The 12,491-nt window shown below is 37.6% G+C and overlaps 1 protein-coding gene across 7 annotated transcripts in view; it reads right to left on the reverse strand.

Annotated features, from left to right (window-relative positions):
* Positions 1 to 4,775: 4,775 nt before the first annotated feature.
* The window catches only part of VPS13C (vacuolar protein sorting 13 homolog C), a 213,820-nt gene continuing 206,104 nt past the window's right edge, over positions 4,776 to 12,491 (reverse strand). For all 7 annotated transcript variants that reach the window (XM_065558347.1, XM_042853814.2, XM_005285023.5 and 4 more), the window contains 3 exons: positions 11,060 to 11,180; positions 9,717 to 9,806; positions 4,776 to 6,854 (listed from right to left, as the gene is read on the reverse strand). In XM_065558347.1, coding sequence (XP_065414419.1) covers positions 6,753 to 6,854; positions 9,717 to 9,806; positions 11,060 to 11,180 — 313 coding nt within the window. In that variant the 3' untranslated portion in view covers positions 4,776 to 6,752. The remainder of the gene's footprint in view (positions 6,855 to 9,716; positions 9,807 to 11,059; positions 11,181 to 12,491) is intronic.

A 12,491-nucleotide genomic window follows, 5' to 3' on the forward strand; every position in this document is an offset into this window, starting at 1 on the left:
TCACCAACCTGGGATGCCTCTTACACTGATTCACTGAGAGAGCAACCACTCCTGGTCTGCTCTCTCACAGCCTCCAGCATGCAGATCACTCCCAGCTATACTGTATGAGTGCTATAGCCAGACATTCATGAATTATATTGCCAGAAGACTCCTAGCCCCAGACTTTCCCCCAGAAATGTGTCTTATATTGCCCAGGATCCTCCTGGACAATACAAGCGCATATAAAGTCCATCATTTCATTAATAGAAACCCTTGTTATTTTAAAAGGAGTTTCTCAAACATTTCAATCCAAGCACACACTGGTTTAAGATAAGACAATAAAACAAGTTTATAAGCTATGGAAAGATAGATTTTAAGTGATTACAAGTAGTGAGGCATAAAAATTGGTTACAAAGAAATAAAAGGTAAAATGCAAATTAACACCTAACTTCACTTAGCTTGTTAACATCTCTCTCGCCACATGTTCTAGTGTAATTCGTGAGTGGCTGGTTATAGCACTCACACAATATAGGTGGGAGTGATTTACATATTGGAAGCTGTTGTCCATCAGTACCTTGGGGACTCTCACAGTGGCACATACTATAAGAGTGAAAACTGCTCATTATGATATACAAACTCCAAACATGAAAGATGAAAATGTAACCAAAGTACCCAGTCCCTTCCTAATGTTAAACATCAGGCAAACAACTGAGTGAAAGCTACCTTCTCAACCACAGTGAGAGTCTGATACCAACCAAGGTAAGGCATTACCATTGTCAAATTCCACAACCTGACAATCTGTAGAGAGCGGGGACTTCATATTTGTCATGCCCTCTTTGGGTAACTAACTTGAAATTAAAAAACAAACAAACAAAAATTAACTTAGTAAAGAAGTTTGATAAATAAAAACAGACGATGTAGGAGAGACATTACAGCAAAATCAGAAAAATATTATAATAGATGTCACTACGTGGCTAAGAGACTGAGACCAATAAACAGTAATCACACTATAATACAATCCAGGATTCTCCTAGAGTGCAAAGATTGAGCTACGATTCCTCCGAAAGAAATTTGGTTTATTTCTACTTAGGATAAGAGAGGAAGGAGTAATACTCTTATAGTGATTGATGGATTATACTAAGAGGCAGTTTGACACCTGGTTAAGAAAAAAGGAAAATTGACAATGTCAAACTATTTGGCCTCATATAGACTTATGATGCAGAGGCAACAAATCTGGTACATACTCGTCTCCTTCCACCCTGTCATCAACACAGAGGTTCACACATCTGCTTACTGTCATGCCAAGGCAGGATGGCATCCAACTCCTGATGCTGCTAGGAGCTTTGACCCGGGGACAGAGCTGCCACCAGTACTGGGGCACAATGCAGGTAAGAGGAAAAGCCTTAAAATAACCGAAAGTCTCAGCTGATGATGAATACCTAAGAGCAACTTTAAAGCAATGGAGATGGATGTCCAACAATCTGCCTTATTGCAGGGAACTACCTCAGAGTGTCACTCCACACTTCCATGCTCCTCCTGGAGCCCATCCTTCTGCCAGAGCCCTCCCAACAGCATGCAGCTCTCCATGCAGACTTGCTTGTCTGTGAACACTCCATACATGGGCACCCATATGGCCTTGTGTTTGCCCCAAATCTCCGATTGTGCTCTTCTCAGATGATGCAGTTGAAAGAGGTAATGCCTCCCCGCCTACAGGAGATCATGAAGTTTGAGCTTGCCAGCACACTCAAGTGTAGGAGAATGGGACTGAAAATATGGAAACACTCTTTAGGAAATTTATCACTGCAGAGGCAGAAATAATGGGTGGCCATAGGTGCATTTGAGATTCAGTTGCAACTCTCCAAGAAAACTTTACCACCTAGACCTGATAAAATATGAACCAGCTGAACAGCGAAGCGAGATTGGAATTCAACATTCTCAAGGGAATAATGAATACACCCTAGTAGGCTCCTTCCAAACCCTCTCCTTGGCCCCCGCTTGGTGCAGTCTGCTGCACCTTCTGTCCCACACCATCACTCCAAGACTGTAGATTCAGGGAACATAAAGCACTCCTGTGTACATAACCTAACCCCATACATCAGCCCAGAGAGCAATCTTAACCTTCCTCCACCCCAATAGCTTTCTTCCTCAAGCACACCTGCAGCCAAGCTGGTAACCAATCCCTCCCTCTTTCCCAGACTTGTACTCCTTTCACTGACTTATCCACTCCACACTAAGAGATCAAACTCATCATATGGCCTGGGGTTTTTGCAGAAATGAAAGGAAGAAAGAGCAAATTTCTGACAGTGGCAACATTTTACATGGCTCTTCCCCTCGACCCTCCCCCATCCCCACCCCCACGTTAACAATTCTTGGGCTTACTCTCCTTCTGTTGTGTAGCCAGGCTCCATAGCTGGAGGAGGTATTTTCAGTTTGCTGATGTAATAGAAATTGATGTATGCAAAACTTTAGACCATATTTGTTTGTATGAACTTTTTAAATATAAAAAAGTTCTACCTTTTTGAGCTGTCCTTTGCTCCTCTACGCCCATCATCCCGCCTTCTCCTTCCTCCCTTCCTCATATCCTCTTCCTCCTCAACCCACTGAACACATCAAGGCCTTTTTTCCCCACACTGAAACCCATCTATTGTTTGGAGGCTTCGGAAGGGGGTGTTGGACTCTCCTGCTATATGTCATTTAAGCACAAATAGACAATAGTTTTTCTGGAATAAAAATCTCTGCTGAACTGTAGAAAGAAGGAAAGGAGAGAATGGAAGGAAATGAATCCAAAGTTTTCACTTCAGAAGTTCGTTCTGACAGGTCAATTTCCTTTTGGTATATTTTCCCCTTTCACATACATTTCACAGCTTTTCTGCTTCAGCTAGATCAAGTGAATAGATGGAACTACCATCTTAGTTGCTGACAAATAGCTTGAAAACTCCACAAGCAGGAGCAAATCAGAGCGGAGAGATTATAGTAGCCAGAGTTGGGAGATTTGCATATTCACAGCATTGTTACTGAGACATAACAATACAGTGATTATGTAAATAAAATATCCACAGTTTAAGGAAGGGAACTGCACAACTGGAAGGACATAAGCATTCATAACTGTACACAATTCCTGCACTTTGACTAAGAATATATATTTTATATTAGATGCATCACAAAAACGCTTTAACTTTGATTTTATCCTTCATATGGTGATATATATAATAGTGTACTGATGTCATCCGTGGAAGGTATAATAAAAACAGAGCCATAATCTGTTTTTTAAGATAACTTGCACATCAGACAAATGGCTTTCTTCTTAGAAAGGTGCTTTCTTCTTACAGTCTTACTGTTACTCCCCTTGAAGTTGGTAGTCCACTGGCATCCACTTTGAGAAATAGCCATTGTTCATATTCACGCTTTGATACATGGTGATACATATTTGTAAACTTTTGGCATAACTGATTCAGACTGTATTAAATTTATACCAGCTATTACCAAAAGGTTTACAAGTTAATTTTTTCACATTTTAAATTAAACTTTTTTGTGCTCTTTTGTATTTTATGTTTTTTCATGACTTGAGATGTCCTGGGGGAGAAGTTCTTTGCAGCCAATTGAAGATATACATCTTGTTATATTAATTCAATAATTATATTTTCTCAGATAAGTTTAAGTTTTTTGAATACTACAAGCCATTAGCTGAAGAATCCATTGAAAACATTCATACTCCTGCCATGATAGCTTTAGTTTGAAAAGCACTGCGTAAGACAAAATAGAATGGTGTTTGGAGAGGAGTAAGAAAGGGAGGGGAATAGATGGGGTTTGCAGGAATCAGAGGGAGGAGGATGTAGAAGAGAGTGGGGGTGGACAGCAGCAGAGGGAGTTGGGGCATATACAGGTGAAGAAGAAAGGGACAGGAGCCAGGGTGTAGGGATTAGATAAGAGGAGTGTAGAACAGAGGCAGGAGCTAGGGTAGGGAAGATAGATGAAAAGAGGCAGGGCAGAAGGGTTTACCTAGTGGACCACATTCCCATACATAATCTGGAATTGAACCAAGAGCATGGAGCATGTTCCTCTTCTGTTAGCAAACAGCTGTGATACCCACTGGGGGAGAGTACATCTAGGATCCCCTCTAGTGGCTGGCCCACATAGTTGGTAACAGCCTGACACTACCACCAGTTACTGTGTTGGCTCAAGTAGTGGAGATCTGCAATGTGAATCTAAAGGTCCAAAGCCCTTGCTAGATGACCCAAGTTGTAAAAATGTTAGTATAAAATAATCACTTTTTTTTCATTTTTCCATCTGTATTTAATCGGTATATAAAACTATTTCATCATGTTTATTTAAATGATTAAGTATTATCTACAATATTTGCAGACAAGACTAAACTACTATTACAGATATAATAGCAACTGTGAAGAGAATCACATGAGTCAAGATGGCAGAAAACTGGGAGCAAAAATTTGGGATCAGTTTTAATACCCACTACTCCCCTCAATCAACATGACAGCCTCTAAAAATCCAAGACCAATTCTGCAAAGAGTAGTGAAATTTCTGATTTCTATCAGGATTTGCCAGTTTGCTCCTCAGAGGCCACAAACTGAGATCAGGAAAGGCAGTGCAGAAAACAATGACACAATGAGAACTCTTGTGCAGTATGTAAGTTTACAATTTGAGTGTATGTGAGTACTCTTTTTCCACCTGTACCCCCACCATAAGTATTTTAGGAATGTTTATAAGTTTCACTTGGAAAATAAACCTCATTCATCATTTGAGATTCATACCATGATTTTTGAGACTCAAACCATAAATAACTGCATATAAAGATTTTATTTTGTCCGTATTTTAAACGGAGTAGTTGAAATGTACAGAATATACCAAACAACTCATTCTATCAATTCACTGTACTGTTTTAACATTAGAATGAAACTACACATTCAGGACTTCTCTAGCCAACAGCTGTGTCTAAGGCCTCACAGTTAAGGAATTAAGGTTTTTTCTTCCTACTGTACTATGTGATGTTCAAAACTACAAATGTACATAGCAGCAGTAAATGAAGCACAGGTGCAAGTTTTCCCTAGATGCTTCATATTTGGCAGCACATTTTCATTATCTTTAATTTCTCTCCTTTGGTAAGACAGACAAAGTATACCACTTAATTAGCTATGGACCCAGGCCAGAACACTAGAATTCCATACCCCTGAAATCTGGGAAAGTTTAGATTCTGGTACAGATTTGAAATTTGAGTCTTCCTCTATCTTTGATGATTGCTTCAGCAGAAATAAAGTTCAAATATTGACAGAGCAAGAATCTATTCAACACCGAGTTCATACTGGCAGTCTTTAAGCTTGCATATATAAAGAAAAATAAGGGCAAGTCAATAACTGGTCTTTTTCTCTAGTTGAGGTACAAAGTAAAAAATGCAAAAATTTACAAGTGGTGTTTTAGGGCACATATTCTCTTATTTGAAAGCCAAACATTTGACAGTGGTAGGTCTCGGTTTACTGATGACTCAACTAAACAGTTTGCTCATATAGGCCTGATTCAGAAAGGTACTTAAGCATGTGACTAACTTTAAGCAGTGAGTTGTCTCAATGAAGTCAATGAGACTATTCATACACTTAAAGATTAGTTATACGCTTATGTATCTTGTTGAACTGGGGCCTAGAAGTAGTATTCAAGACAAGCAATAGTACACTCAGTAAGAATACTACCGTCAGCTGTTGATTATTTAACTTAAGTAAATGGCAAATCTCAGGCAAATATCAATTAGACACTGAAATATGGACAACAAATCAATGTTCAAGTTTTTGACCAACTGCATATATTTTGTTGTATAAAAATGAGTTGTATTTTCTTCACAGGGAAATCTTCCCACTAGCTATTTAAGTTTTCAACTACAGCCAGTATTAATGTGCAGTCTACTACTAAATCCTTCCTATTATTAATACATATTAAGATATTAAATGGCTTGTCATTTTAGGAGAACCTAAGCTGTCAATTTTTAAAGTGAGTTAGAGCAATTTTATTTCTAATAATACACAAATTGGCTATTATTTCTAATAATATGCAAATTGGCTATTATTTCTAAAGTGCATGTCTCTGCTGAGAAGTAATGATGTGTTTTATATATACCCACATTCTTTTTTTACATTATTCTAAAGTGCAATATTTTCTTGTACCACAGAGTACAAATAGCCCTGTATTTCTTTCAAATATAGAAAGACCAACACCACAAGAACATTTTTAAACATTAGAAATATTTCCTAATATAAAGGACATATTATTAATAAGCTTCAATTAGATATATATGGATTTTAGTTTTCAAAAGTTAGAATTATTATTTATTGCTAATTCATTTGTAAACCATTACATTATACTGCAAATTAGGTATAGTTTCATGCAAGTAGCAATTCAAGTCTGTGAAAAAGAATTGTTGGATATTTTTCTTAATAATCGGAAAAAAGGTAAGAGGAAAATCCATAAAAGTTTCTCTTTTCTAAAGGAAATTTTCAACGTATTGAATTTGTTTCCTGCAAAATAATCAAAATACATATATATGCTGAAGGGGAATGTTAAAGTCCATCAGATGATGTTATGCAACAATTGCCAAGAAACTTCACTTTTAAAAATGAAAGGTGGTCTAGATAATATAGGAGCTACACCCTGCAGGAAGACCATCAGTGCATTTCATTTTTTTCTGTACATTGTATACAAATTGCTTCTGGTAAATCTTCAGGAATAAGATCACATACCACTCGTTAAACCAAATGCAAACCCTGTTATCATTAAGGTGGTGACTGTGGTTTGATTAATTTCAGTGAAGCTTTCTTCACCAATTTTTGCTGCTGTCTTGCTGCTTGGGCTTCATTAACAGCATGACAAATTCTCTGTAAAGCAATAATAAAATTAATAAAGGCCATGTTTAGCTAGCGATCCCCACCAAAAAACAGTCACAACTTACTGAATTATGGCAATTTTTGAAACAGGTGTATTTTCTAAAATGTATTTTAGTTCTGCAAACAACAAAACACGGTGACTGATTAAAATGCTGGCACTCACTGTCTGAAAGCAATCAGCACTAGTGCAAAGGTGTGAACACTGGCCAAAACTTTCAACTTGTGTTCCTAAAATTAGGAACCTATGCCCTATTCAGCAAAACGCTTAAGCATGGGCCTAATCTTCAGCAAGTGAATAGTCCCAACTGAGGTCAATGGGAATATTCACATTCTTAAAATACATACTTAACCCTTCAATGAGACTCCTCACATGCTTAAATAGTTAGGCACACACTTAGGGCACTGATACAACAAGGTTCCTTAAGTAACTTCATTTTCACATGTGCTGAGCATGTAAAATTTCCATTTAAGTCAGTGCTCTGTAACTTTGAAAGGCAGACCACTTAGACGCCTGTCTAAATGTATTCACCCAACTTGGAAAGCTTTGGCCACCTATACGTTGGATGTATATCCAACACCTCAGTAAGGTTAATATTTTAATTACTGCTCTATGTATCAAATGGTATTCACAAAAATAGTAATACAGGTGATTTTCTCAAAACAATACAACAAAACAAGGATACCAAAGGAGAGTCTCATATTTAATGAAAAAAATGGAACAAGGAGCATTTAAGCTAAGAGGATGCATTAATTTCCATTATCCTGGATTCAATCTGACATGCCTTTCTTTTTAGAAACAGTGTACTCATTTAGTGTGTGTAATATGATAGAGTGAAGCTGGCTTGTGTGTATGCTATCTCCCTTTCTATACCTCTCAACAACTCAATGCAAACTTTGAATGTGAACTAAGACCAACCAGAAAGATTTAGGTTCCCCAAAATTTGAAGACAACCTAAAACTTGTAATTAGGCAAGAGAATTTTTTTCAGCTTGTAAAACGGGTTGGAGAGGATAGCAAAAAGCCTCCATTGTTTATCAGTGTGGGATGGAGGTGAAGGCCCTATGGACCAGTCTAGGGAATATCCTATAGATTTTAAGTCAGCTTGAATACAAAAATAAGGTATAGTATCCAGAATAATGCAAGGAATCTGCAGGCCCAAGCCTGTATTAGCTTACAGAGTTGGCATAAGGAAGTCAGGCCTATAATCCTTATCAAAATTAAGTTGACCAGCAGTTACGCTGAGTCATAAGATATATTATTTTGCTTGTTTTACAGTATATAGTTCTGCTGAGATCTTGCATAAAATGCTGACATGTAAACATAACAAACCTGTTCATACCACTTTGGGGTATTTTAGGTTAGGAATATCAGCAGATGTATAAGCACAAGATTGCCACAATAACCAATTGATGTATATGCTAATAAATTTGACATAATTAATTACTAAGCTATAGGATAAGGATACCCCCAACATTATTAAGTATCAGGGGGTAGCCGTGTTAGTCTGTATCTACAAAAACAACAAGGAGTCTGGTGGCACCTTAAAGACTAACAGATTTATTTGGGCATAAGCTTTCGTGGGTAAAAACCTCACTGCATCTGAAGAAGTGAGGTTTTTACCCACGAAAGCTTATGCCCAAATAAATCTGTTAGTCTTTAAGGTGCCACCAGACTCCTTGTTATTAAGGTGAGGAAGTTAGTTATGGGCAAAGGAGGCAGAATTGTCTTATGAGTATTCAGGACAGTCATCAGACCTTATTATAGGCCCACCCACCATCTAAGCCAAAGAGATCTCAACCATTGGACTTGCTTGGCATGCTAGGGACAGGATAGGACCCTCGTGGACCATCACCTGTCTTCCCACTTCCAGAACTGTGTGAGTATGCATATTATATATATGATGCTGAATATTATATAATATAATATGATGCTGGAAGTCAAATTAATATTGCACTACTGTTACTTTCTTGTTTGCATAGGAACATTTGTGTTTTTACTAGTGTTAATAAAATTACTGAATATTTCAAAACTTTTCTAAGTGCAAGTGTTGCAGCTGTGCATAGCAGGGTTCCCAACCAAACAGTAATTTTAATACTACTGTACCTGATTCTGGGACTAGAATCTATCAAACCTCAGAAGTTTAGTTTATTAATTGGGGATTTTCAAATAATCAATATAGCCAATTAATTGAAGAGGCAACAACCCTAGGCAGAAAAGTCAATAGGTACGTGCATTGACCTCTTGCAATATGGAGAACGAGCGAGTGCTTAAATCTGCCATTGTTATCTGAATTCCTGAAGTGTCCAAAACAAAAAGTCAAGGTAGGTTACCTAATACTTCTACCTAGCTGTGATAATACAACAAAACACAAGAAATTAAGTGACTTTTTGCTCAAAATCTGAGAAGTAGCTCTGGGCATAGAGAGAGAGGGTCCTTACATGCACACTTGCTTTGAGAAAGGAGGAAACTGACATAGTTGGGGCCACAGTCTTCTCTGAACCATACCGGCTACCTTTCAGCACTTACAGAAGGCACTTTTGAGGCCTCCCCAGGCACTGTCTTGCCTTTCACAAGATTCCCAGCATTCAGAAACATTTCACATTAGGGGAAATTTACAGAGACTGTCTCTTTTAGGATTGTTATTGTACACAAAGGTATACATCTTAAAAAGGTACATGTATCTGGATCCAGTGCAGTGTTAAATGACCTCTGTATCAAATAACCAGTAGTCAGGGCAGGCCTGCTTTAATCCTTTCAAGCAGGCCCTCCCCTTTGGCTGAATGACAATAGTTTTTGATTTTGCTAGAATGGCATGAGATGTAAAAATAAATAAATAAATAATGAAATAGTTACCCTTGCACTAGTTTCATCCTTCAATTGAATTTTCTTCAGACATTCATGAACTGCATGGTCCTTTTTTTGGAACATTAACAGCCCCTGATCCTGAAAAAAGAGAAATAAAAATAAATTTAAAAGCCTTGGGGAAAAAATTCACAACCCAATATTGGGTTGCTTACATGTCATCTTTAAAGTTATATCTGCTTTTCTTTCTGTACAGATCCAGACCATATTATAAATAAATGACTTCACACCACAATCATCCTAATTTATTATCAAAGTAGTTATGTTTAGAGACAGATGTTTACATATCTGAAAAAATAAATTTTAGTAAGTGAATTTCTATGGATAAGTATCATGCAACAAGACTGCTAGCTAACTCATCATCGGTGAAAAATTAAAAATACTAGTCCATTTCCTTAAATTGCAGGCAAAATCTGTGGATATAGGACGACACAGTAAAATTAGCTCCGCTCAGAAATGACAACAAAGTGTCAAGTTATGCAAGGATACAATTCAAGTAGAATGATGTTACAATCCAAGTTCTTGACAATCACGCTTTTTATATAATTGGGGTATTTTAAAAAGAGTATAACAAGGCACAAAAAATTTCATCAACATTACACATGCAGCATGCACTGGCTGAATTATAGTAGTTTTTGATTTAGCTAGAACCCTGGAAATGCAAAGATTCTGAAATTGGCTGACATACAGTAACAATACAAGAACACCTGGTAATATAAACAGCCTGATAAGGTCGCTTCTTCTAATCTAGGATTCCTAACTTTCCACTAAATTCTTGAATTTTCCAAGGAATTGGATGCATAATCTTTATTAGAAATTGATATATCAATATAGGTCTTAAGACCAAATGCTGAAAGCAGCAGAGGCTGTGCTACATGTAAAAAAATTTAAATCAAAATTTTCAGTATAGCATAGCAGCAAAAAGTTAAGCTTTTGGACTTATGTTCTAAAAATAAGGGTTTGAGCCTTATTAAAATATACTTTTTCTGTACCTGACATTATAAGATTCTTAAAAAGTTTCAGTCAGTTACAACTGTGCATGTCTGTTAAAGGCAGTGAAGCTGGAGAGGTTTCACAGAAAGTCTATGTATACATCATAGGGTTGCAAATGTTAGTTGAGGGCATAATTTTGCCTGCAAAACCTTTATTTATGGAAGACGTAAGGTGGGGAATAGGGGGGAAGAGACTCAATTTGACTTTCAGGGTGTTAGCGATTACAGTGAGAGTGGTGTTTTCCTGACACACAGAACTCCAAAATGCCGTTTTGATACTTTTTAAATCCAAGTCACTTTTCAGAGTAGATCTGCACTCCAAAGGCATAAATATTTTTTTACCTTCACAGTGATTTTTAGTACATTTGTTTCGACAGAAGGAGGATGTGTAAAATCTTCAAATAAATAATCCCAGTCTGTTACATGGCCTAGGATCTCCACGTCTTTTACACACATCAGCCTCCTATCCAAAAGACAAAAGCATTGTGAAATAACCTCCTCCTAGAGCCATGACTTTATCAGAAGGAAAACAAGGTTAATTTTGACTTGTCCTTATGTTTATGACAGACCAGTGATCGCTCCAGAGCCAAGGGGTGGGTATGTTACTTGAAGGCTATGAGTTTGGTGCTGGGACTACCTTGACAATTTGCGTATCAGGAGTACTCAAAAATAGCTTATGTTTTAGACCAATCTGCATAAACAGAAAAAAAACAAACAGCAACTAAAACCACCTTTTCATCAGGGTTGAAAATTCAGGGCTTATCGTCATTGCAACAGCTAGCTCAAGTTGCTGTGAGCAAGCACACAGCGAAAAACACACTTGAGCTACATAAAGCTATTTGATGAGTTGTGCTAACTCAAGCTGTAGTTGCATCCCTGCTGCATTAGCAGCTGGAGTGTCAGGAGCACTCAAACTTCAACCCATATCCCCAACAGGCGAGCTAGTTTAAGTTGAGTTCAAACATTTAACTCTAGCTACAAAATTTGTGTGTGGGGACTGAAGTCAGCTTAGGACCTACATTCCAGTTATATGGCGAGCTCACGCTGCAGTGAAGACAAGCCTTAACTTGTTACTACTATCAGGACTTCAATAGTAGTTTCAACAGGCTTTTTCTATTGCATTGTGAATTTCAAGGTGGATGGGCTGTCAAAGTTAACTAAGAGGCATTTTCATGTGGGTTTTGTATTGGGTGAACCTACCCCCATGTGATCAGTAAGATCAGAAACTAGTCACTCATTCTGTTTCTCAGGTCGGTAAGACCACATTTCATGTGCTCTTTGCTTCTGTTTAAGCACTTCTAAAAACAATTAAATCCCTCAACTGTTTGTGTCTAAGACCATAGGCAGTGACCTACTAAGTGATGTTCTCATTGTTCTTAAGTAGCGATTGCTATATTTCTTCTCCTGTTTGTACAAAAAAGTCACAGGTGCCTCAACTGGCACATTAACGTTGGCACGGTTGTTGGAGCATGTGGGATAAAGTAGATGTATACAGCGAGTGAGTAATGTAATGTAAGAAACAAGGTTGAAATCCATTTCTCAAACAATTAGAGTTTGATTGTTACAACAATTTAGGAATTTTAGTTTCAGTATAACCTAGTCTACCTATTTGAATAAAAGACACATTACTCAGGGGCAAAACAATCATTTGGGAAACAAAACCCCAGGTTGCTGGAGTCCATTCATCTAATACATGAAAGAGATTAACTGCTCTTTGTGGATGTTCATTTGCATGCATTGTATGCCTCCTAGTCAAGTACAGTTGCATGAAAAA

This window comes from Chrysemys picta, chromosome 10 (genome assembly GCF_011386835.1).
Source record: "Chrysemys picta bellii isolate R12L10 chromosome 10, ASM1138683v2, whole genome shotgun sequence".
NCBI classification, from domain to species: Eukaryota; Metazoa; Chordata; order Testudines; family Emydidae; genus Chrysemys; species Chrysemys picta.